Raw genomic sequence first — 25832 nt, 5'->3', positions numbered from 1 at the left:
CAGTCCTGAGAAAGCTGGGGCTGTTCATCTGTATTCGGAGTTTAACAGAATGAAACGCCGGGGTCGGGGTGTCGGCTGGAATTGATGGTGTACGGTGCGCACGAGGGAATCTCCCGACGGGGAGCAGTGAGTTGTCATCCCGGGTAGACTGCGAGCTCCCGGAGCCACGCGGCCGCAGCGGGGCGAGGGCGGCGAGACCCCTCGCCGGCATGAGCGCAGCCGTGGCTTTCCAGGCGGAGTGCACACCGGACGGCGCGGCTCGCGGCTGGCGGCTCGCGGCTTGCGGCTCGGCGCCGCCCGGCTCCTCCTTAACCCGCGCCGGGAGGCGGTGGCGGCGGCGGCCGGCGGGCGGGGGAGGGGGAGGGGCTCCGAGCGCGGCGCGGAGGCCGGGGAGGAGCCGGGGCCTGCAGCGGAGCCGAGCCGAGCCCGAGCCCGCGCCGAGCCCTAACACTGTCCGTCCGCCTTCTGGCTCCCCGGGAGCCCGGACTGGCCGGAGCCCGAGCGGTGGCAGCGCTGGGAGCCCCACGCGCCGAAGGGAGCGGACCGGACAGGACGGCCCTAGAGGAGGTGCTGCCGCCACAGTAGCAGGGACCGGAGTCTCGAGCCGCGGCCTCCCGGACCGTGCTGCCCAGGCCAGCTCAGGGAGAGCCGGGAGTACGAAAGCCCCACCCTCTGGGGCACCCCGGGAGCGGAGGCGGGAGCGGGGACGCGAGCAACCTCTCCCCCTGTTGGAGAGAAAAGACCCTTACCACTCGGGTGAGGGAAAGAAGAGACCCGTGGGGGGACGCCGCTCTTCTGCCTAGAGGCGAGGAAGACCCCTGTACTGGCCGGGGAGGAGACCCCCAGAAGTGGAAAGAGGGGAGCTTTCCGCAGAGAAGCAGAGTGAGACCACCCTAGCGCGCCCCCGCCCCGCCAAACACACAATCTCAACAGTTCAGGACTTTCGAGGCAAAGAGAGAGAGGGCTCTGCCTATGGAGTAGCACCCTCGGCCCACCAATATTCACAGGGGACAGGAGTCCTTACGTTCAGAAGCCACTCCAGGGAAAGAAGAGGAATCGGCTTTCAGCCTTCTGGAGAGGGGAGGCCTCCCCCTCAACTTCCTCGTGCCTAGACAGTGGAACGGGGTAGAGCCCCTCCGCTCAGATCTCCAGCAGACAGAAAGAGCCCTCCAACTCAGAAAGATCCAGTTTGGGGGGGGAGGGGAACTCCCCCAAGGGGGAGGAGACAACTCCTGGTTGGGAGAGGCTCCTCCCCTCCTCCCCAGGGTAACAAGCAGGGTGTGGGGGGTGTGCCACCTTCCCCAAGTAGGACCTCCTTCTCCTCCCCCTCCCCCTCCTCCTCCCTTGGCTCCTCATCCTCAGGGGACCAAGTTCCCCTCACCGACTTGGGAGGCTCAGCCACGTACAGGAAGAGCCACTGAGGATGAGAGCCGTCACCTGCATCTGAAGAGGGGAATCCCTCCAGCCCCAAACTCCAGTACCAAGTGGTTCCCTCCCTTTGCCAGGGGAACCTTGGAGACAGGTTAGTGCTTTCTTTCATCTTCTCTCTGTCATCGTCTGGCACTAGTGGGTGTACGGGGTTGAGCTGGTGGATCGTGGGTTTCACTACGGGGAAGACAAGAGTGATGACTCAGAAAATCCAGTGGGAAATGTGATCCAAGGGCCTCCTGGATTTGAACTCACATCTTGCGGCAGAAGCTCTGAGAAATGGGTTTCTTAGTGTTTGGGGACTAAAGGGATGGGATTCATTTTAGGTCCCTTAGGGAAGTGGATGTTTTCATGCTGAGGAAAAGGGATATCAGAAAACGGCTGCGTTTTGAGAACATGCATGCTGTGTACACAACCCAACCAGTGGTAAGACTCCCAGACCGCCCTTCACGTTGGGCCTTTGCACCTGGAGAGCGGGTTCTCATGAAAATCACGGTGGCATCTGGTGTCCTGGCCTTGCCCAGGGCACGCCGAGGTCAGCTTAGTGTTCACCAGAGGTGTTCCCTCCAGCTTACTGCAATTACTGCTCCCTTGACAAGAAAAGCAGTCTGTTCCTGCTCATCCTATCTCAGACACCAAGAGGCCTCCTCTCCTGACATTTCCATTGCTAGCTGGATGTATGCCTCTGCCCATAAAATCCGAAGGGAAAATGGGAATCCCACATGTTCTGAGGCGAGAAGAAAGTGTGCAGGGGAATGCCAACTCCTGGGTTGAAGTGCTTCCTTGATGCTGGCCCTGTACCACTGCCCCAGTCTCCTTCTCAGCTCCTGTTTTTTGCTCACAATTCTTCAGGAAAAATTAGATCCTGGATACGAAGGGAGGAGGGCTGCTGCTCCACTTCTCTCCAGATTTCCATCTAAACAAGTTGACCACTGGAGAGATTTCACTTTTGAGGAGTATAGAAAGTTTCCTTCCAGAAAAGTACCTAATAGTCTCATCCTCTCCCTTCCTGTTTCTTGTTCAGTTCTCAGTTCCTGGAACCTTGTGTTAAAGTTTTCCTTCATAAGCCAGGGAATTATCGAAGTCCAGAATCTTCAGAAAAGGCAGGAAAAGGGTACCAGGAAATCCTCCCCTGAAGCCTGGGCTGTTTTTAGGAGAGGTCACTAGCTGGGTGTCTGCTTTCCTGCCTTGCCATGAGCAGATACCTTATCTTCTGTCTCACAGCAAGGACAAGTTGTGAAGGAGGCTTCATCTGACTTGGCCTTTCATATTTCCTCCTCTTTCTGGGGCATGGGTGAGTTCTACCTAAGTTCCTGAGCACATTCACTTGTCCTGGAAGCTACTGGTGGTATATGAGATAGGGCACAGGTTTGTGTGGCTGTGCTGTGGGACAACATGCATATACTTCTTAATTCAGGTGAGTGTGGCTCTCTCTGTTTCAAGTGGGTAAGTGTGTGGAGACAGGTACTCAATGTGCTTTTCCGACTATACTCCAGTTACCTAGAATTGTGTGTTCCTGGTGGGCCTCTAGAAGCAGGTGCCCCTGTACACGAACATGGAGAGGTGGTAAGGATACCCACCTGAGGGGAAAGGCTTGGCCTCCCCCAGCCAGTGGGAGCCCTCATGACAGTCTACAGGACAGTCCTTTAAGCAGCAGGGCAGCCCAGTCTCAGGTTGGGATCATTTCTTCTAGGACTCATAAGAGAGCTTCATTGCTGATACTGCTGCTCGCAAAAGCATGAGGATCCTTGACTCCTAACTCCGGAGCTCCCTCCCCTACCTTTTACAAAAGAGGCCACTCTGGTTAACAGCAGCCTTTTCTTTTTTTTTTTTTTAATTTATTTATTATTATTATACTTTAAGTTGTAGGGTACATGTGCATAACGTGCAGGTTTGTTACATATGTATACTTGTGCCATGTTGGTCTGCTGCACCCATCAACTCGTCATTTGCATCAGGTATAACTCCCAATGCAATCCCTCCCCCCTCCCCCCTCCCCATGATAGGCCCCGGTGTGTGATGTTCCCCTTCCTGAGTCCAAGTGATCTCATTGTTCAGTTCCCATCTATGAGTGAGAACATGCGGTGTTTGGTTTTCTGTTTGTGTGGGAAACCATCATTCTTAACAGCAGCCTTTTCTTATAAAGTACTTCACCACCTGCCTGAATGGCTCAGGGTGAACTATATCACAACACCTCCAAGTCCGCCACCGCCACACAGTTTAACTGGTCCTGTTTGGACTGAGTTCCCTAACCCTCCTTGCCTCCCTGGAATCAGTTAGAAGCAGGTGGCTACTGAGTGGGATTAACTGTGGTTGAGAGAGTACTTTCCCAGACCATGTCTTATGACTACACTGAGTTCTCCCTGGAAGGTAAGAGATGATAGTCCCTCATTCCTTCATCCCTGGAGTCTTCCTGATCCTAGCATTATCTCGTACTGGGTGGTTATCTCCAAAGGAAAAGTTTGAGATTCCGACATCCTGAAAACCATTGCAGACTCAGTGCAGGCTTTGTAATGCAAACCGCTGCAGGCTTGCTGCTTCCACTCCCATCTAGAGTCTGTCAGTTTGCTAATGTTTAATTTCTAGTATTCTCATTTTTCCCCATTCAAAAACAATAGCTACATTTATTTAGCACTTACAGAGTGCTCTGAAAATATGAACTCAAGGTAATCCTTACAACAATCAAACTAGTGGAGCTGGGATTGAAACTCAGGCAGCTTGACCAGGCGCGGTGGCTCACGCCTGTAATCCCAGCACTTTGGGAGGCCGAAGCGGGCGGATCATCTGAGGTCAGGAGTTTGAGACCAGCCTGGCCAACATGGTGAAACCCGGTCTCTACGAAAAGTACAAAAATTAGCCGGGCGTGGTGGCAGGCGCCTTAATCCCAGCTACTTGGGAGGCAGAGGCAGGAGAATCATTTGAACCCGGGAGGCTGAGGTTGCAGTGAGCTGAGATAAAGTCATTGCACTCAACCTGGGGGACAAGAGCGAGACTTCTCTCTCAGAAAAAAAAAAAAAAGAACCTCAGGCAGCCTAACTCCTCATGTGCTACACCTAGCCACTGCCCTCTTTATTCTGGCATTCTGTACGGGGCAGGACGTTATCACATGTGAATACCTGACATTGGCATTAGAACAATTAGTGGCCTTTCAGATAAAATGGGAAGAAAACTGAGCCTATTATTGTGGATCTTCTATGTTTCATCCAGGATCAGTCTTTCACTCCCAGAATGTCTATCTGTTTTTTTCTGCCTTTCTCCCAGTTCTGTAGTCTTCATTAGACGTCCTGTGGATGTGATGGAGCCTGCCCTTTGGCTGCCTTTCCCAGCTTCTATGGGTATTTCCTTTCAGTCTTCCAGCTCACAGAGAAGAATGTGGCCTGACTCAGGTTCTGCCCAAGCCCCGTGGCACAAGGCCCACCTGGAGAGAGAGGTCTGGGTAACTAGGTTGGTTGGACTGAAAAATGGAAGTACCTCTTGTTTGCCTTTCTAATAATAGCCCTGAACATTAGCTTCATGCCATTATTTTGGGGAGCATGGAATGTGTGGCAGCCACGAGCTCATTAGGTTTCATTCACTTCCCTCCAGGGACAATGCTTTGGCAGGGTTTATGAGTTCATCTCTTTTATTGAAGGGGAAAACTGAGGCATCAAGACTTCACTGGGGGCCTGGCATGGTGGCTCACACCTGTAATCCCAGCACTTTGGGAGACCGAGACAGGTAAATCACCTGAGGTCAGGAGTTCAAGAACAGTCAGGCCAACATGGTGAAACCCCATCGCTACTAAAAATACAAAAATTAGCTGGGCGTGGTGGCACGTGCCTATAATCCCAGCCTCTCGGGAGGCTGAGAAAGGAAAATCGTTTGAACCTGGGAGACGGAGGTTGCAGTGAGCCGAGATCGCGCCACTGTACTCCAGCCTGGGCCACAGAGCAAGGCGTTGTCTGTAAAAAAAGAGAAAAAAGGACTTCATCAGAGAGGCAAGGGATGGTTAGGGACAGCCCAGGAGGATTTGGAATAGAACCAAGGAACCTCAGTCTCTGAGGCTGTACACACTGGGCTGCCCTTCGCAAATGGGGAAGTGAAGAGTGTGAGGAAGTGGAATGGGTCAAAGGAGAACGGTGCTGAAAGATCAAAAGGATCAGATGCTACATACTGCTTGTAGCTGGTGAGATCTGAATATATTTTGAGTGCTGGGGGCTGTATCTGGAGGGCTGACTGGAAGGGGGCTGGAGAAAGGTTAAATTTAACCTCAGTGTCCTAACCTGGTGCTGGGGTAAGAGTAGGGAAGGGCATAGAACAACTTGCACAAGGCTGAGAGTGCTTCCCTTTCAGGCACTCACTGTGATGGGCATGTGCCAAGTGGGTTCTTCTGTAAGCCCTCTAAATACTTTAAATCGACTGTCATGCCCCTGTCCAATGTTGGAAAAGTTGTTTCAAACGAAATATCAACAGAAGGCCTTTGTGCTCTTAAGATGAAATTTCCTAGGGATCCTTAGAAAGAGATAATAGGGAATAGGGCAGAACTACTTTAGGGACCTCCCCATCTGGGGAGGACCCAGGAGGACCCTGGTCATTGGAAACCTGCTCATTGGCATACCACTCTTCAGTTCAGATGACCCAGCTACAGGACTGTGATCCTGCTACAAGTACCCTGCTATAGCCCAGGGGCTGGGGTGTTTTGACTTAGTAGTATTGGAAGGTGTGAGGTTCCTGGAATGATTAAGTGTTCCTGTTAGTTTCCAAGTTTCCATGGTTAGGGCAAGGTGGTAGTGGGATGCAGAGGAGGATGGTGGGAGAGAAGCTAAGGATAAAGGGGAAACCCTTTATGACGCTATTTATAAACCTGCCATCCCTCTCCCTCCGCCCCTTTTCTCCTGTCCAACAATTCTTGGGTTACAGTTGGGTCTCTTGCTGCCCCAGCCCCTGAGGCACTAAGGTGTTTCCTTCAGCCTTGTGGAGTGGGCGTGGTGTTGGTGAGGAGCACAGGGCTGGGTACATGTGCACACATGCAGATTGCCATCTGCGTGGGTGGGCCTTGGGGAGAAGGGAGCAAGTGAGAATGCTGACCCCTAGGAGAAAAGCTTAAGGGTCAAGGGCAGAAGAATCACTACCTAGGATAGAAGAGGGAGCTGAGACCCTGAAAGATGTGATGGGGTCAGGAGAGAGGGGGACATGGTCCGATCTGCTGTTGAGTTTTAGACTGCAAAGTGTGTGGATCTGTTGTATTTTATGGATACGCTTGTGCATATATCTAGCTGTGGATTTAGAGATCACTTACATCATGTGTTTCTGTTCAGGATTCTGAACTTTGAGGCCGTCTAGTCCTGGCTCCTCAGGAGAAATGCCCTGGTGGGACTGAGGAAGACAATGTTAGCTGGAATCTGGCGGCTGTGCAGGCACAAACCTGTTAGGCAGCAAGTGCTTAGGGGTTGCTGGCATCAGCTCTAGGGGAGTGCCAAATGGCTACCTAGTGCTTCCTGCCAGCCTTTCTAGACCCTGCAATACAGATAGCACCCATCGTTCTTCACTTTCCCTCAGCAAGACGTCGCTGTAGCTATACGTCTCTGCTGGGAAGAGCGCCCAGGCAGTGTGGGTGGCAGCAGGGCGTGCAAACATCAGGCGTAGGCGGTCTGGCAGCTCCAGGAGTTTGCATGGAGGTGCAGCGAGCGTGCCTGCCTGGCTGGAAGGAAGGAGGGAGGAGGAGGGCGGAGAAGGGGAGCCAGCTCCGAGTCCCAGAGTGGCTATTTTTAGCCAGGCTATCTGATTGTTACCGGTAGGCACACAGCTGGGTGTCTCCCTGGCTGGGTGAAGCCCAGCAGGCTGAGAGGTGGGAGGTCCTTGTGGATGACTTCTTCCTGGTGGTGGTGTCTGTGGGCGGGAGCATGCAAGGGGTAGCTTAAAAAGTGTGAGGGCAGCTGTGTACTCAGGATGTGTTGCTTCTGTGTGTGACTTTGTGCTCTGGTGGTAATGTATGCTGTATATGTAATCGTGATCTCTGTGTATGTGCTTCACTGTTTATGTATCTGTCTGCTGATTGTCATGTATAATTTATGCCTGGGATATATCTAATATGCCTCAGGTGCACATGTGTGTGGGATAAAAGGGGCAAGTGCTCGTAATATATCTAGTAGGAAACGTCTTTAAAAGTGTTGGTGCGTGCTTCATCCATGTATGTTTGTATTTAGGTAGACCTTTTCTTTACGTGGACATTCATGCCATCTGTCTGGATGTTGTATGAAAATACAACAGGTGTCACATGATTGGAGAATGGACTTTAATTTCACCTGCTAAGTGGGGTTTTTCTTTTTTCAAACTCATTCCTACATCGTTTAAAAATACTATGTTGTAGGGCTATAAGTAAGGTGAATTGAGGAAATAGCTCAATTTGGTGTGAAGTTTGATCTCTTTTAGTCCTATATGGAGAGGCCTTTTGGCCGTGCTCCACGTTAAGCTGTAGGGTAACTAGCAGTCCATCATCTGGTAGATAGATCTGCTTGGGGATTCTGGGAACACCTGGTGGAAGGCCATGCCATGGGTGTCTTATGGGAATGAGAGCAGGAAGAAACTCTCCTTCCCTCAAACAAAAGGATTTGAGTATTACTTGCCCCCAGTATTTTCGTCTCCTCTTTGTCTTCTTCTCTGCAGAAGCCAGAAGTACCATGGCTTCTGACCTAGAGAGTAGCCTCACCTCCATAGACTGGCTTCCCCAGCTGACCCTCCGAGCTACCATTGAGAAGCTTGGAAGTGCCTCCCAGGCTGGGCCTCCCGGGAGCAGCCGCAAGTGTTCACCAGGCTCACCCACAGATCCTAATGCCACCCTGAGCAAAGATGAGGCAGCAGTTCACCAGGATGGCAAGCCACGATACAGCTATGCCACTCTCATCACCTATGCCATCAACTCCTCTCCAGCCAAGAAGATGACTCTCAGCGAGATTTACCGCTGGATCTGTGATAACTTCCCCTATTACAAGAATGCTGGCATTGGTTGGAAGGTGGGAATGCTTCTGTAATTTTGGCTTAGATTTAGCCTTCAACAACCTTTTTCTCTACTTTTGTTTCTTCCTGTAACCTGTTCAGTTTACTCTGGCTTGTCTCAGAGATGTGAAAACTTAAAATCTCATATGTTCTGCCCCCTACTGTTTTTCAGAGTTGAACAACTTTTATAAGGTATATTAGGGAAGCTCCAAGCCATTAAGTATAGTGATGGGGATGGCGGGATACTGTTGCTTGTCACACCCTCTTATCTTCATTTTTTTTTTTTTTTTGAGACAGAGTCTCGTACTGTCGCCCGGGCTGGAGTGCAATGGCATGATCTCGGCTCACTGCAACCTCCACCTCCCAGGTTCAAGCGATTCTCCTGCCTCAGTTTCCTGAGTGGCTGGGATTACAGGTGTCCGCCACCATGCCTGGCTGATTTTTTTGTATTTTTAGTAGAGACAGGGTTTTGCTATGTTGGCTAGGCTGGTCTCGAACTCCAGACCTCATGATCTGACCGCCTCAGCCTCCCAAAGTGCTGAGATTACAGGCATGAGCCACTGTGCCCGGCCCACACCTTCTTGTCTTCTGATCCCTCAAAGAGGATATTCATTCATTTCACAAATGTTTATTACCATTCTACGATGTTCCAGTCACTATGAAGGCATGGCATCACTCCTTCCTACCTAAAGGTAGGAATCTAATCTAGATCATCAGATTTCCATAGCTCCATTGGACAGTCATCATCTTTTGAAAAGCTGCATTCCAAGAAAAATAATAATATAATTAGGTTCTTTACCAACAGCTGGCTACCAAGCAAGTAATGAGAAGCTAAGTTGTTTGGCTGGAGATGAAGAAAGAAGGGGCTCTTCTCCCAAGCAAAGAAGGAAGGCTGATATGCTCAATTTTTTGGAGCAGTAGCTCATTTGTCAATTGCTGAGTAGGAATGGGAACTTAATATGTAGTTCCCTCACTCTGTAAATCCCCATTTGACGTACAAACCATGTAGTGAGTTGGAGACTATTGAAAGCACTCAGCTTTCTTTTCTTTTTTTTCTTTTTTTGCAGGGGTGGGGGACAGGGTCTCACTCTGTTGCCTAGACTGGAGTGCAGTAGCATGATCTCGGCTCACCGTAACCTCCGCCTCCCGGGTTCAAGCGATTCTCCTGCCTCAGCCTCCCGAGTAGCTGGGATTACAGGTGTGCACCACTGCTGCCCGGCTAATTTTTGTATTTTTAGTAGAGATGGGGTTTCACCATGTTGGCCAGGCTGGTCTTGAACTCCTGACCTCAAGTGATCTACTCGCCCTGACTTCCTAAAGTGCTGGGATTACAGGTGTGAGCCACTGCACCCGGCCTCTTTTTTGTTTTTTTTTTTTTGAGACTGAGTCTTGCTTTGTCGCCCAGGCTAGAGTGTAGTAGTGCAATCTTGGCTCGCTGCAACCTCCTCCTCTTAGGTTCAAGCGATTCTCCTGCCTTAGCCTCCCAAGTAGCTGGAATTACAGGCGCCTGCCACTGCAACCAGCTAATTTTTTTGTATTTTTAGTAGAGACGGGGGTTTCACCACGTTGGCTGGGCTGGTCTCGAACTCCTGACCTCAAATGATCCACCTCCTGCCTTGGCCTCCCAAAGTGCTGGGATTACAGGTGTGAGCCACCGCACCTGGCCTCTCTTTTTTTTTTTTTTTTTTTTTTTAAAGACAGGGTCTTGCTGTGTCACCCAGGCTGGATTGTAGTGGTACAATCACAGCTCGCTGGAGCTTGAACCTGGGCTCAAGCAATCCTCCCACCTCAGCCTCCTGAGTAGCTTGGACTACAGGCATGTACCACCATGCACAGGAATTTTTTTTATTTTGTAGAAATGAGGTCTCACTATGTTGCCCAGGCTGGTCTCAGGCTCCTAGACTCAAGTGATCCTCCCATCTCGGCCTCCGAAGATGCTGGAATTACAGGCATGAGCCATTATGCCTGGCCCATTGAGCTTTGCCTTTGTAAATATGTCCCTCCTAGCTACCATAACCCCCAACCCCACCCAACACACACATTTTTTTTTTTTTTTTTTTTTTTTTGAGACGGAGTCTGGCTCTGTCGCCCAGGCTGGAGTGCAGTGGCGCGATCTCGGCTCACTGCAAGCTCCGCCTCCCGGGTTCACGCTATTCTCCCGCCTCAGCCTCCGAGTAGCTGGGACTACAGGCGCCCGCCACCACGCCCGGCTAGTTTTTTGTATTTTTAGTAGAGACGGGGTTTCACCGTGTTAGCCAGGATGGTCTCGATCTCCTGACCTCGTGATCCACCCGCCTCGGCCTCCCAAAGTGCTGGGATTACAGGCTTGAGCCACCGCGCCCGGCCTTTTTTTTTTTTTTGAGATGGCGTTTCGCTCTTGTTGTCTAGGCTACAATGCAGTGGCGCGATCTAGGCTCACTGCAACCTCTGCCTCCTGGGTTCAAGCGATTCTCCTGTCTCAGCCTCCTGAGTAGCTGGGATTAGAGGCACGTGCCACCACGCCCGGCTAATTTTTTGCATTTTTAGTAGAGACGGGGTTTCAACATGTCGGCTAGGCTGGTCTCAAACTCCTGACCTCAGGTGATCAGCCCATCTCGGCCTCCCAAAGTGCTGGGATTATAGGCATGAGCCACCGTGCCCGGCCCCAACACACTTACACAATATTTCTTTCCTCTGAATGTGAACATTCTATGGGCTATTGAGAAAATGAAGGTGATCTGTGTTTTTGTTTCACTCATAATGTATATAAAAAGTTGTAAAACATTGTTCTTTTGCTATCAGTAGGGTAGACTGAGGAACTGGGCAGATGTGATTGTGAAGCATTTATATACTTGTCAGTTGGCTGGAAAGATTGAAAAACTATATAATCAGTTTTTCAGAAGCATTAGTAATCAAATTTGTAGTCATTCCCTCCCATCAATTTAATCTCTGCATTTTTCTTATCTCATTGCTACTGCTATTTGATGCATAATTCCCTCCGTCAGTGTAGTTAAGAGGTACTAAGCTTGCCCTGATACTTCACCTCCATGGTTTATTATGTTTTTTTGTGTGTCCCTCTGTGTTCTATTGGAAAATTTTCTGCTCTGCACAATGCTCAGGCCTAACTTGCTTCTCTGCATCTCCAGAATTCAATACGGCACAACCTTTCTCTCAACAAGTGTTTCCGGAAGGTGCCCAGACCTCGGGATGACCCTGGGAAGGTAAGAGACTCCTATAAGCATTGAAAGGAGGAGCAGGAAGGAGAGTGAAGTAGTTGACAGCCCAGAGTCCCATGGCTGTTTTAATTGCCCAGAAGAGGACATCATGCTAATTAGAGAAGCATCTTTATTTTTTCTCAGAGGAAGCTTGGTTGTCAAGCTTGTGGGCCCCCACTAGAATGGGTGACTAAGGAAGACTGTGAGGCTGGGCGCGGTGGCTCATGCCTATAATCCCAGCACTTTGGGAGGCCGAGGCGGGTGAATCAACTGAGGTCAGGAGTTCAAGACCAGCCTAGTTAACATGGTGAAACCCCGTCTCTACTAAAAATACAAAAAATTAGCTGGGCGTGGTGGTGTATGCCTGTAATCCCAGCTACTCAGGAGGCTGAGGCAGGAGAATTGCTTGAACCTGGGAGGCAGAGTTTGCAGTGAGCTGAGATCACACCATTGCATTTTAGCCTGGGCAACAAGAGTGAAACTCCATCTCAAAAAATAAAAAAAAAAAGACTGTGAAATCTTTTTTTTTTTTTTTTTTTTAAATAGAAATACTTAGGGTAAAGTTGACTTTCATGCTCCCCCTTTTTTGTGTGGCACTCTTTTTTCCTAGATGTAAAAGGTAGACTTAATAACCTTTGTACAAACATCTCTATAGAAAAGTCCCTGGTGGTTCCCCCATAAAAGAGAAGGAATGGATCATTCTCTGCATTTGACAGATGTGGATGCTAAAGTCCAAGCAAGTTTTGCCTCAGGTCAGAAGGGAAGGGAGAGGCTGTGTCTGGACATTTTCAGCTCTTTGAGCTAGATGCCATTGTTCTGCCCCTCCAAAACAATCGAGGCCTGTGTTTGGACCACAGGAGTACCTCTGGCCTACTCAGTGAGTTTCTAGGACAAATTTGCTCTTCATTAATACCCGGAACCCTGGGAGGTTCTGAATGTAATGATTTTGTTTTCTGTGCGGATGGGATCTCCTTCCAGGGTTCCTATTGGACAATTGACACCTGCCCTGACATTTCCCGAAAGAGAAGACACCCTCCAGATGATGATGTAAGTTCCCAGCTCATGGGGAGATGCCATATCTGAGCCAGCTGCTCCTTCCACCTCCTCTTGTGGATGTTCAGTCCTTTGAGAGGCAAAGGTGGAAGGCATACCAGCAGAGGGGAAACCATGGGTCTTGGGAGGCTGTTGTGCCTCTGCTGATAGATTGCCTTTTCTTCACAACCCTCAGCTGTCCCAGGACTCACCAGAACAGGAGGCCAGCAAGAGCCCACGGGGAGGCGTTCCAGGGAGCGGAGAAGCCTCACTGCCTCCTGAGGGGAATCCGCAGATGTCACTTCAGAGCCCCACATCTATTGCTAGCTACAGTCAGGTAGGAAGCAGATATGGCAGGGGTCATGGCATGGGTGCTGAATAGATTCAGACGTGTCCCTGTTTATTCAGAATTATGTACTGAGCATCTGTGATATATGAGGCAGATAAATTGAGAAAGAAGGGGAAAGCAGAAAAGGGAAATATAGAGAGAGAAATAGAAAGGCACAGCAGAACTTTGAGAAAGATCAGGATGAAAAAGCTGGGCACAGTGGCTCATGCCTGTATTCTCAGCACTTTGGGAGGTCGAGGCAGGCGGATCACTTGAGTCCAGGAGCTTGAGACCAGCCTATCCAACATGCCAAAACCCCATCTCTACTAAAAATACAAAATTAGCTGGGCTCAGTGGCATGCGTCTATAGTTGCTGTTACTCAGGAGGCTGAGGCACAAGAATCACTTGAACCTGGGAGGTGGAGGTTGCTGTAAGCTGAGATCACGCCGCTACACTCCAGCCTGGGCGACAGAGCAAGACCCTGCCTCAGAAACAAACAAACAAAAAGAAGAAATGGAGACTGAAGAGGGTAGATTCAAGATAAGAACCAATGAGCAAAGAAGGAGAAAATGATGCTGGGCCATTGAAGAGATGGGCGAGGATTAAGAGGACAGGCAGGAGAGCCTGGTGACCATCGAAGCGTTTTATTGGTCCCTCAGCTGGGAAACTGATCAGGAATTTCTTACCTGTTTTTGCAGGGCACAGGATCTGTGGATGGTGGAGCAGTGGCAGCAGGGTCTTCAGGTCGAGAAAGTACTGAGGGTCCCCCTCCCCTCTATAACACCAACCACGACTTTAAATTCTCCTACTCAGAGATCAACTTTCAGGATCTAAGCTGGTCCTTCCGCAACCTCTATAAGTCCATGCTGGAGAAGTCCTCTTCCTCCTCTCAGCACGGTGAGTCTGGAGTTGGGATGGGTACATGGAGACTTTTTTATCTTGTTGAACAAGTGGTGATATTTTCTTTTTTCCTTTTTTTAAATTTTTTTTTTTTTTGAGACAGGGTCTCACTCTGTCGCCCAAACTGGAGTACAGTGGCACGATCTTGGCTCACTGCAACCTCCGCCTCATGGGTTCAAACGATTCTCTCACCTCAACTTCTCAAGTAGCTGGGAGTACAGGCACGTGCTACCATGCTTGGCTGATTTTTGTTTTTTTATTTTTATTTGTTTTTGAGACAGGGTCTCACTCTGTTGCCCAGGCTGGAGTGCTGTGGCGAGATCTCGGCTCACTGCAACCTCCGCCTCCCGGGTTCAAGCAATTCTCCTTCCTCAGCCTTCCGAGTAGCTCGGACTACAGGCGCACACTGCTACGCCCAGCTAATTTTTGTACTTTTAGTAGAGACAGAGTTTCGCTGTGTTGGCCAGGCTGGTCTCGAACTCCTGACCTCAGGTGGTCCGCCCGCCTCAGCCTCCCAAAGTGCTGGGATTACAGGTGTGAGCCACCGTGCCCGTCTTGAGTTTTGTATTTTTAGTAGAGACAGGGTTGCAACATGTTGGCTGGGCAGGTCTCAAACTCCTGGGCTCAAGTAAGTGATCTATCCACCTCAGCCTTCCAAAGTGCTGGGGTTACAGGTGTGAGCCACTGTGCTCAGCCATATTTCTTTCTTTCTTTCTTTTTTTTTTTTGAGACGGAGTCTCGCTGTGTCGCCCAGGCTGGAGTGCAGTGGCCGGAGCTCAGCTCATTGCAAGCTCCGCCTCCCGGGTTTTTACGCCATTCTCCTGCCTCAGCCTCCCGAGTAGCTGGGACTACAGGCGCCCACCACCTCGCCCGGCTAGTTTTTTGTATTTTTTAGTAGAGACGGGTTTCACCGTGTTAGCCAGGATGGTCTCGAACTCCTGACCTCGTGATCCGCCCGTCTCGGCCTCCCAAAGTGCTGGGATTACAGGCTTGAGCCACCGCGCCCGGCCTTCTTTCTTTTTTTTTTTTTTTTTCTGAGGCGGAGTTTCGCTTTTTTGTCGCTCAGGCTGGAGAGCAGTGTTGCAATCTCGGTCTACTGCAACCTCGGCCTGCCGGGTTCAAGCAATTCTCCTGCCTCAGCCTCCCAGTTAGGTGGGATTACAGGCTCCTGCCACCACACCCAGCTAATTTTTGTATTTTTTATTTTTTTTTTTTATTTTTTTTTGAGACGGAGTCTCGCTCTGTCGCCCAGGCTGGAGTGCAGTGGCCGGATCTCAGCTCACTGCAAGCTCCGCCTCCCGGGTTCACGCCATTCTCCTGCCTCAGCCTCCCGAGTAGCTGGGACTACAGGCGCCCGCCACCTCGCCCGGCTAGCTTTTTGTATTTTTTAGTAGAGACGGGGTTTCACCCTGTTAGCCAGGATGGTCTCGATCTCCTGACCTCGTGATCCGCCCGTCTCGGCCTCCCAAAGTGCTGGGATTACAGGCTTGAGCCACCACGCCCGGCCAATTTTTGTATTTTTTAGTAGAGATGGGGTTTCACCATGTTGGCCAGGCTGGTCTTGTACTCCTGACCTCAGGTGATCCACTCACCTTAGCCTCCCAAAGTGCTGGGATTACAGGCATGAGCCTGACCCGTATTTCTTATTTTTAACACAAAGAGAGGTATCACTACTCAGAGGAAATATTTCATGAACTGAAACTGTTTGGAGTCAAGCGAGCTCATCTGTCCTTGTGCAAATACAGCTGTTTCAGGAGGCAAGCTAGGTTATTAGCTTCAGAAAGTGAGTTGGAGGATTGCCCCTTCCAGAACCAAGGGCAGTGATTTTAGGGGCTGCAGGCGAGTCATTTGGAGGATGACCACGAGGGGGCAGCAGCAGTACCCTCTCCCTAAGAATCCCCGCGTTTCGTTGTGAGAACAGTTTCTTTTTCCTTTTTAGTGCATTTATATTTATGTTACTTTTATTGTGAAAAATTGCAAACAGATGCAAAAGTTTGGAGAAAAATATAATAAACCCCTGTGTTCCATCGCCCAACTTTAACAGTTATCGGTATTTTATTAGCCTTGTTCTGTTTACCACTGAGCCTTCTAAAAATTGGAGTAATTTAATGGAATTCACATATACCATGTCATTGCACTCATAAATACAATTTTGATATACATCCCTAAATGATGACTTTCTTCTAGTTATCTACCATGACATTATCACTCCTAACAGAAATGATAATACATCCTTAATATCAGCTGGTATCTTGTCCATGCACATTTTCCTATTTATCATGTGAGAATGACTTAAAGTTTTTATCGGGAGGCCCCTTGAGAGAACATCTGGTTCAGCCCTCTGCAATATCTGTGTGCTCGTTTTTAAAATAACTTAGAGACAGTGGTGAGGTTGATTTCAGGTGAGGCATTGGACCTTCTCATTCTGTGCAGTGGCCCTATGTTAGCAGCAGGGGCTAAATGGAATGATAAAAACTGTTTAGTCACTTTTTGGAAAACTTTTATTAATTTTCATGAATAATTCTTGTATATCCCGGGGGATCAATTTCTAGAGTTGTGTTCCAAGACTGTAGCATTTGCTTGAGAAATGACTCCAACTCAGGTGGATTCCATTGGTTGCTTGGAGGCGGGAACACGAGAAACCATAAAAAATAAAGTAAAACATTAGATTGGGTGAGGACAGCCTAGAGTTCACTCAAGTTTTATTGTGAGTGAAAGCCCCTAGCCTCAGGCTTTTGTTCTTCCTGGCCTGTCTGCTTGAGAAATAACTGCTTGAGAAATAACCCCATCCTCTCTGCTCCGTACCCAAGCTACATTTGTTTCTAGAGGATACAGGAATTAGTTGGCAGTAGCAGAGTGTAGAGAAAATAAGGAAGAGGAGGTAATAGACGACCAATGGCTTTGTTTTGTTTCTGATTTACTTTTTTTCCCCCCTAAACGCTAGACGACCAGGGATGGTTTCTTTTTTAAAGTTCACCTGCTGGGAAACTGTGATTTCAGGCCTACAGCCAAATCCCTAAACAGTAGCATTAAACGCTACACGCTGACCTTTTTAGTAAGATTTCAGTGGTCTTCACACTGTCGGGGCCCTCCTCTAACCTAAGTGCCTTCCTGTCTCTTGTACCTGCCAGGAGCACCACAGGGATCTTTGCTGCCCTAGAATGTTCTTAACCTTTTTTTTTTTTTTTTTTTTTTTGAGAGGGAGACTCGCTCTGTCGCCAGGGCTGGAGTGCAGTGGCCGGATCTCAGCTCACTGCAAGCTCCGCCTCCCGGTTTACGCTGCCTCAGCCTCCGGAGTAGTTGAGACTACAGGCACCCGCCTAGTTTTTTGTATTTTTTTAGTAGAGACGGGGTTTCACCATGTTAGCCAGGATGGTCTCGATCTCCTGACCTCGTGATCCGCCCGTCTCGGCCTCCCAAAGTGCTGGGATTACAGGCTTGAGCCACCGTGCCTGGCCCGTTCTTAACCTTTTCACTCCACAGTTTCGGTCTGAGGCTTACCATTGCAAGCCAGGGAAAATCCCATTTCGTGAAAAATGCATTGCCTAAGTCACTTGCCTGCCTTCTCCCCACCTGCAGGCTTTTCTTCTCTCTTGGGGGACATCCCACCCTCCAACAACTACTACATGTATCAGCAGCAGCAGCCACCGCCACCTCAACAGCAGCAGCAGCAGCAGCAGCCGCCACAGCCACCTCCCCAGCAATCCCAGCCACAACAGCAGCAGGCATCTGCCCAGGGCCCCTCAGCTGTAGGCGGTGCTCCTCCACTGCACACCCCAAGCCCGGATGGTTGTACCCCACCAGGGGGAAAGCAAGCTGGGGCGGAAGGCTATGGGCCTCCCCCTGTGATGGCCATGCATCCACCCCCCCTGCAGCACGGAGGCTACCACCCTCATCAGCACCATCCCCACTCCCACCCTGCCCAGCAGCCACCACCTCCACAGCCGCAGGCACAAGGCCAGGCTGCCATCAACAACACTGGCTTTGGTGAGTAAGGAGGGTGCAGAGTGATCTAGAGGAGGGTGGGGTGATGTCCTTGTCCTAACTCCGGCATGGAGGTGCAGTTCGTTAGGAAGTTAACGATGGGTCTTTTAGGCTTCGCTCCTTCATGTGGGCTAATCTGAGCAATGTTAGTACTTAGAGCTCTGTCTTATAGAATTCTTGGATCAATTGAGATTGTTTTACGTATTCTCCTGACTATGAGCCTGGCTGTACCTAAAGCCTAGATAGCTTTTCCAGTCCTAAACCCCCAGGGAGGGAGAGTCCAAAACTTGGAAATGCAACTGATAGTCTGTATAGGTGCAAGAATCTTGCATGTCGTCAGCCTGGTATCAGTTGACTGCTGTCTTACACTTCACTCTATCTTATTATCCACTTTCCCCTCCTCTTTACAGCCTTTCCTTCTGACTGGTGCTCTAATATTGACTCTTTAAAGGAAAGCTTCAAGATGGTGAATCGGCTCAACTGGTCCAGCATTGAGCAGTCACAATTCTCAGGTTAGTGATCAAAGGATGGAGGAAGAGAGGGATACACTGTAAGGGAAAACCCAATAGAAACTAGAACTGGACGGGGGTGTTAAATGAAGTTCCAGAATTTAGGATTTCATCGTTTTTCTTTCTTTCTTTCTTTTTTTTTTTTTTTGTGAGACGGAGTCTCGCTCTGTCGCCCAGGCTGGGGTGCAGTGGCGTGATATCGGCTCACTGCAACCTCCACCTCCCGGGCTCACGCCATTCTCCTGCCTCAGCCTCCCGAGTAGCTGGGACTACAGTCACCTGCCACCACTGGCTAATTTTTTTGTATTTTTAGTAGAGATGGGGTTTCTCCATGTTGGTCAAGCTGGTCTCGAACTCCCGACCTGAGGTTATCCACCTGCCTTGGCCTCCCAAAGTGCTAGGATTACAGGCATGAGCCACCACACCCAGCCTCTTTTGACACAAGATGGATAATATTTACATTATTTTCAAGTTAACTCACATTAATCTTGTCTTAACTCACAATATGGCAGTGAATTATCCTAGTCCATTCTGTCTTTGGGAGAGAGAAGGCCCTCAGGAAATTAGAAGCCTTGGACCACTATTTTGTAGTTTTGTCACCACTTACTGATACTGACAGTGTGACCTTGGCTGAGTCACTCAGTCACGTTGAACAGTTATCTTACTCATCAGTAAGATGGAGATTATAAGAATTTGGTACACGGGATCAAGTGGAATGAGTGTGAAAATGCAGAGCTCTGAAAGATGTACATTGTTATTGTTAGTGCCTGTTATCAGTGGGGGCGATTGATGGTGTGTTTGGAACGGTGAGATAGGGCTGGGTCTGATAGGGGCTTCCTACCTCTGCAAGGTTTGCATTGCTTGCTTCCGTCTTTGTAGAACTGATGGAGAGTCTACGACAGGCAGAGCAGAAGAACTGGACCCTCGACCAGCATCACATTGCCAATCTGTGTGACTCCCTCAACCACTTCCTTACTCAGACTGGTCACGTGCCCCCTCAAGGGGGTACCCACCGCCCACCAGCCCCTGCCCGTATTGCTGACTCCTGTGCCCTCACCAGTGGCAAACAGGAGTCCGCCATGAGCCAAGGTACTGCACAAAGCCAGTTGCCATGGAGGTGGAGACTATGTAGAAAAGGAAGCGTAGCAGAAAGGCAAAAAAGAACTGAGGGAAAGGATTTTCTGGGGCAGCGACCCAAATTGAGCAGTGACTGAATAGTTTATCAGTGACTGAGTATCTGTTGAATCAGCGAAGTTGTAAACTGACAAATGCAAAAGAAATAGACTGTATGATTCCTTTTTAGACCTCGGTTTGGGAGATCAGAATTACTTACGAAAAGGGAGGTTAGAGAAAGGCCCTATTTTAAATTTGCGTCTCAGTAATCCCTACCTCCGGGATGATACCAGATGAAATGGTGGTTCTATACTTACGTGATCTTCAAACTAGTGAAATGAGAGAGATGTCATGATTAAGTTTCTGTTTCTTGCTTTTTTTTTTTTTTTTTTTGAGATGAGATCTCGCTCTGTCACCCAGGCTCTGGAGTGTAGTGGTGTGATCACAGCTCACTGCAACCCTGACCTCCTGGAGCTCAGGTGATCCTCCCACTTTAGCCTCCTGAGTAGCTAGGACTACAGGTGTGTACCACCATGTCCAGCTATTTTTTTTTGTATTTTGTATATAGCTGGGATTTTACCATGCTGCCCAGGCTATCTTCAAACTCTTGGGCTGAAGGGATCTGCCCACCTCGGCTGCCCAAAGTGTTGGGATTACAGGCATGAGCCACCATACCTGGCCCTATGTTTCTATATTTTTCATTCTTATATCTTTCCTATTTCACAATTGTACTATCCATTTCTTTTTACCCTCAGTGGTGAGGACTGACAGCTTTTGCAGAAAGCCTTCATGCCTGCAGGAGCTATAGAACAGGGCAGGGAAGAGAGAAGGAGGATGGGAGCAAGGGTATATTTTTTTCGTCCCTGCTTTGTTGAGTACAGTGACCCCCCCCCCACTCAAGTAACTCTTGTCTTGCTTTGGCAGTGAACTCTTATGGGCACCCACAAGCTCCGCACCTCTACCCTGGCCCATCACCAATGTACCCAATCCCCACCCAGGACTCAGCAGGATACAATCGCCCAGGTAAGAGCCAGGAAGCTTGTTTCAAAACCGTTGTACTCTGATGAGTTGTTTTGCTTTCCTTTGACTCTGAGCTGGCATTCTGTGCATTTTTGCCTGCATCTCACAGGACGGAATGAGCCTTTATAATTCCCAAGGCTGGAGGATGGGCTACCTGCTAAGGAGGTATATGTCAGGGGAGACTAACGAAGACAGATGTCCCTTCCCTTCCCCTTCCCTTCCCCTAGCCTTCCCCTACCCTTCTCCTTCTCTTACCCTTCCCCTTCCCTTCCCCTTTTCTTTTCTTTTCGACAGAGTCTCGCTCTGTTGCCCAGGCTGGAGTACAGTGGTACGATCTTGGCTCACTGCAACCTCCACCTCCTGGGTTCAAATGATTCTCCTGCTTCAGCCTCCCAAGTAGCTGGGACTACAGGCCCACACCACAATGCCTGGCTAATTTTTGTATTTTTAGTAGAGGCAGGGTTTTACCATGTTGGCTAGGCTTGTCTTGAACTCCTGACCTCAAGTGATCCGCCCGCCTCTGCCTCCCAAAGTGCTGGGATTACAGGCATGAGCCACTGCCCCCGGCTAGATGTACTTTAAAATTAGTAACTGCAATAGTAAAAGGAAGTGAAAGCGTACATATGAGCAAAAGATAGCTATGTGCAACATTTATGTGTGGCCTTGGAATCTAGATGGAAGACGTGCTCAGGCAAATAAAATGAATTTGTTATCCACACATACTTGCTTTGTGCCCATGTCTGCTTTCCTGTCACCTGATCTCCAGAATCGGGGGTCTGGGATTGAACTATCTCTGACATTGGGGGTGGGGTAGGGAGACACTAAATTGCCATAGACAGAACAAAATGAACAGATCCTTCACATTTAGACACGTATAGAAAAATCACTGTTATTCTGCCTAACCACAAGTGTTTTCAGTTTTGGGGGTGACATCTGACTCTCTATATTCTTTGTCCATATAATATAAATACAAATTTCTTTTTTTTTTTTTTTTTTTTTTTGAGACGGAGTCTCACTCTGTAGCCCAGGCTGGAGTGCAGTGGCCGGATCTCAGCTCACTGCAAGCTCCGCCTCCCGGGTTCACGCCATTCTCCAGCCTCAGCCTCCCGAGTAGCTGGGACTACAGGCGCCCGCCACCTCGCCCGGCTAGTTTTTTGTATTTCTTAGTAGAGACGGGGTTTCACCGTGTTAGCCAGGATGGTCTCGATCTCCTGACCTCGTGATCCGCCCATCTCGGCCTCCCAAAGTGCTGGGATTACAGGCTTGAGCCACCGCGCCCGGCCTATAAATACAAATTTCTATACTATTTCATGTGGTATTATCTTCTGTTCGTTTGTTTGAGTCAGAGTCTTGTTCTGTTGCCCAGGCGGGAGTGCAGTAGGCAATGGTGTGATCCTGGCTCACTGCAACCTCCGCCTCCCAGGTTCAAGTGATTCTCAAGGCTTAGCCTCCCGAGCAGCTGGGATTACAGGCGCCCACCACTGTGCCTGGCTAATTTTTATTTTTTAGTAGAGACAGGGTTTCACCATGTTGGCCAGTCTGGTCTAGAACTCCTAACCTCAGGTGATCCACCCATCTTGGCCTCTCAAAGTGCTGGCATTATAGGCATGAGCCACCGTGCCCGGCCATATGATATTGTCTTCTGTATGTTGTTTTATCATTATTATATGTTTTCAGAAGTATAATTTTTTTTGAGATGGAATTTCGCTGTGTTACCCAGGCTGGAGTGCAGTGGCACAGTCTTGGCTCACTGCAACCTCTGCCTCCCGGGTTCAAGCTATTCTCCTGCTTCAGCCTCCTGAGTAGCTGGGACTACAGGCACATGCCACCACACCCTGCTAATTTTTTGTCTTTTTGGTAGAGGTGGGATTTCGCCATGTTGGCCAGGCTGGTCTCGAACTCCTGACCTTGTGATCCGCCTGCCTTGGCCTCCCAAAGTGCTGGGATTACAGGCGTGAGCCACTGCGCCTGGCGTCAGAAGTATAATTTTTAATGGCAGCATAATATTTAATTGCTGTGGAATGTAATTAGCTCTAGTTTATTTCCTGAGACCTCACTGAAATGGTGACCTGCAACCAAAAATAACTCCAGCTGATAAGGGCAATCACTTTGCACGGCCTTCTTCGTGGTGTTATCTGGGGCTGAGCACAGTCCTTCTAAATTGAGGGAACAGCTTCCCATCCACTCTCCTTTTACTCTCTTTCTTTCTTTCTAACAGCACACCATATGGTCCCTCGGCCACCAGTGCCACCTCCTGGTGCCAATGAGGAGATCCCTGATGACTTCGACTGGGACTTAATCACTTAGTGCATCACAGAGTGTGGAGATCAGCCCAGGGCCGCATGGTGAAGTCTGGCAGTGGAGAAAGAGCAACCCCAACCCGTCCCTCCCCGCCACGTCTGTATATAGACATATATCCTCTTTTTGTTCTTTCTCTGTCGGAGAAGCCACTGCAAGATGCTGCCGAAGATAACCCCCTCTTTTCCTGCCTCGTTCTGCTCTCTTCCTTCCTGTTTTTTCCTAGTTCTTTTATTATTATTCTTATATTATTATTATTATTATTATTGGTTATATACTGTCTGTAGTCTCCTGTCCCTACATCATGGATCATGTCCACCTCTTGCTAATTTAAAATCATCAGGCTGGAAGATGAAGCCGTGATAGCTACAGAGAAAAGTTTCAGACTCCAATTTACCTTTCTCTTGGAGAAACTCGATGCTGATCCCACCTTTTGGCCCTAAATTGTTTTTTGTTCCCGTCAGTTTCAGGCCAGGACTGGAGAGGCCACATTACCAAGTAGAAACGGTCTGAAACATTACTTGGCAGCCAAGAATTTGGAGGTTTTAAAATGGTGCTAATTCTGTCCTCTGAGGTCTTCCTTGTCCCTTTATACCTTCAATCCTTACTTCTGCCAGTCTGCATTTCCTATCGGGGTGAAAGTGATGATGGTGGTGCAGGAGGGTGACAATAAAATCCTATTGGAATTGGAGACCTGGGTTGGAAGGGATGGAATATAAGTCAGTGTGAAACTGAGTATACATTGCCATGTTACATCAGTGTCCACTGGCTTGTTTCGAGCGCATTCTGTAAGAAGATAGGATTGGTTTTAGCCCAAACTCTGCTTCTGTGGTAGGGCATGAGGACAACTATTCGGCATAGTTTTAGCTTCTTGGAGATGATTCCAACCTAATTATTTTGGCCTTTTAAACAATTTCCTCTGAAAATTAATTGTGGCTCTTATTTGCATTTACGAATTATCTTCCTATCCCTTTTTCCCATTCAGCAAATATTAGTTTGTCCTCCTTTAATTGTTTGCCCACATCTTCCACCCATCTTTTTTCTTCCCCCATTTTCTGGGATTCTCAAGAAAGAGTAACCCATTATCACTCTGAGTTTCATCATGTCCTAAGACATGATGGGAATCTCATTCCCACCTCTCATAGCAGAACCAAACCTTTAGTGTTGGTGGTAGGAGGATGGGGAGAGGAAAAGCGAGCTGGCAAAGAAATGGATAGGGGATATTTTAGTTCTTTAAATATATAGGCAGATGCTTCTCTTGGAATCTAGATCATCTGGCTGAAGCTTTTGCAAGTAGGCTTTGAGAGGTGAAGGAGATTGGCGGAGGTGAGTAAATAATCAGAGGCAAGAGTTCAGTGAGGGCCAAGGGGGACCCCCAGAAAAAGGTATAGAGCGAACTCATCTCTTTTACAAGGGGTGGCCATGACTCACCGTTGCAAAGTACTCAGTGTATATTTAATGTTAATTGTTGAATTTCAGTTATGAGAGGGAAGAACAATTTTATTTCTGTCCTTATTTCACTTGCTGAAAAGCTGTGGGACAAAATGTATGGAATAGACAAGGCCACTTTCTTTGTGATTTCTGCTTTTCATTCATATTATTTTATTTACCCATGATTTCCAAGAGATTTGGCTTTCTGCTCTCCTGCTTTTTTCTTTCATCCACCCCTTTCCTTTTTTTGGAAGGGGGTTATATGTGAGAGTTTATTGAAGAAGTCCAGTGAGGCTGAAGTAAAGGGGCAAGATAGGGCAGTTAACTAAAGAGCACTTTATTTCTTTGAAGCCTTTGTAAGAAAGAAATGGGGGTGCAAGTGGCTTGAATCTCCCATGACGTTGGAGGGCACTTAGTGGGGTTGAAGTATGACATAATATTTCCCGTTGGGGAAAGGAGAATTTCTCTTAGAGGGTGGCAAAATGCCTTTGCCCAGTGTCTCTATTTTAGGCATCTTTTCCTTCCTTATTCCTTCCAGTCAGGGTGTGTCCTACACATAACTTCCCATTAGTTCTCCTCAATGTTCCCCCTTTGTAAATGATCACTCCTCTTTTCTAAACCCTTTTCCTGTTCAGATCCATACAGGATTTGCAAGGGTAGACTGAATCATACATGCAAATGCCCCTTGTTCATCTGTGTCTTCTGCAAACTAGTCTCATGAAGAATTCTGGTGTGCAGCCAGGGTAGTGAAGTTTGGTTCTGGGACTGGAGATTGGCCATTTGGCCTCCTGAGATTCCAGCTCCCTTCCACCAAGCCCAGTCTTGCTACATGGCACAGGGCAAACCTGACTCCCTTTGGGCCTCAGTTTCCCCTCCCCTTCATGAAACAAAAAGAATACTACTTTTTCTTGTTGGTCTAGCATTGCTGGACACAAAGTGTAGTCATTATTGTTGTATTGGGTGATGTGTGCAAAACTGCAGAAGCTCACTGCCTATAAGAGGAAATAAGAGAGAAAGTGGAGGAGAGGGACAAAAGGAGTAATTATTTGGTATAGATCCATCCATCCCAACCTTTCTCTCCTCAGTCCCTGCTCCTCATGTTTCTGGTTTGGTGAGTCCATTGTGCCACTACCCATAATGCTTTGCATTGCTACATCCTGGGAAGGGGGTATATGGTCTCACAAGTTGTCGTCATTGTTTTTTTGCATGCTTTCTTAATAAAAAAAAAAAAGAATGTTTACAGTTTTATCTTACTGGTAGTGGTCTCAAATTTCTTTTGGCCAGGGAAGGAAAAGAGAAATGTGAAATCATTTAGTTTTAGTTGGTCTTTATTCCTCTTCCACCTTTCACCACCAGGTTGAATTAGTTGACCCTGACATTTTTTGTGACATTGGTGGGAAAGAAGCATCAAAGGCATGTCCTTAACATTCCTCTTTTCAAATGCTATCAACTATGATGGAATATTGCGGGAGAGTCAGTCACCCTTTGTAGGTTAGTGTATGGAGTAGGCCCACCTTGCTTGCATTTTAGGATAGTTTAAAGATTTAAGATATGGTACTTTGGGGCCGGGCACGGTGGCTCACGCCTGTAATTCCAGCACTTTGGGAGGCTGAGGCAGG

At 48.5% G+C, this 25832-nt stretch overlaps 1 protein-coding gene across 1 annotated transcript; it reads left to right on the top strand.

Annotated features, from left to right (window-relative positions):
- The first annotated feature begins 399 nt into the window (after positions 1-399).
- On the top strand, positions 400-25466 carry FOXJ2 (forkhead box J2). The gene is made up of 11 exons (XM_025403625.1): positions 400-1522; positions 8074-8420; positions 11529-11603; positions 12576-12644; positions 12826-12966; positions 13657-13855; positions 17438-17845; positions 18253-18354; positions 19231-19440; positions 20389-20487; positions 22703-25466. The coding sequence occupies exons 2-11, from the start codon at positions 8088-8090 to the stop codon at positions 22789-22791; spliced, it is 1725 nt and encodes a 574-aa protein (XP_025259410.1). The 5' UTR covers positions 400-1522; positions 8074-8087; the 3' UTR covers positions 22792-25466.
- The last annotated feature ends 366 nt before the right edge of the window (positions 25467-25832 follow it).

Source organism: Theropithecus gelada, chromosome 11 (genome assembly GCF_003255815.1).
Source record: "Theropithecus gelada isolate Dixy chromosome 11, Tgel_1.0, whole genome shotgun sequence".
Classification (NCBI taxonomy): domain Eukaryota; kingdom Metazoa; phylum Chordata; class Mammalia; order Primates; family Cercopithecidae; genus Theropithecus; species Theropithecus gelada.
The sequence above is the reverse complement of the archived record's forward strand: the minus strand, read 5'-3'. Positions and strand labels throughout refer to the sequence as shown.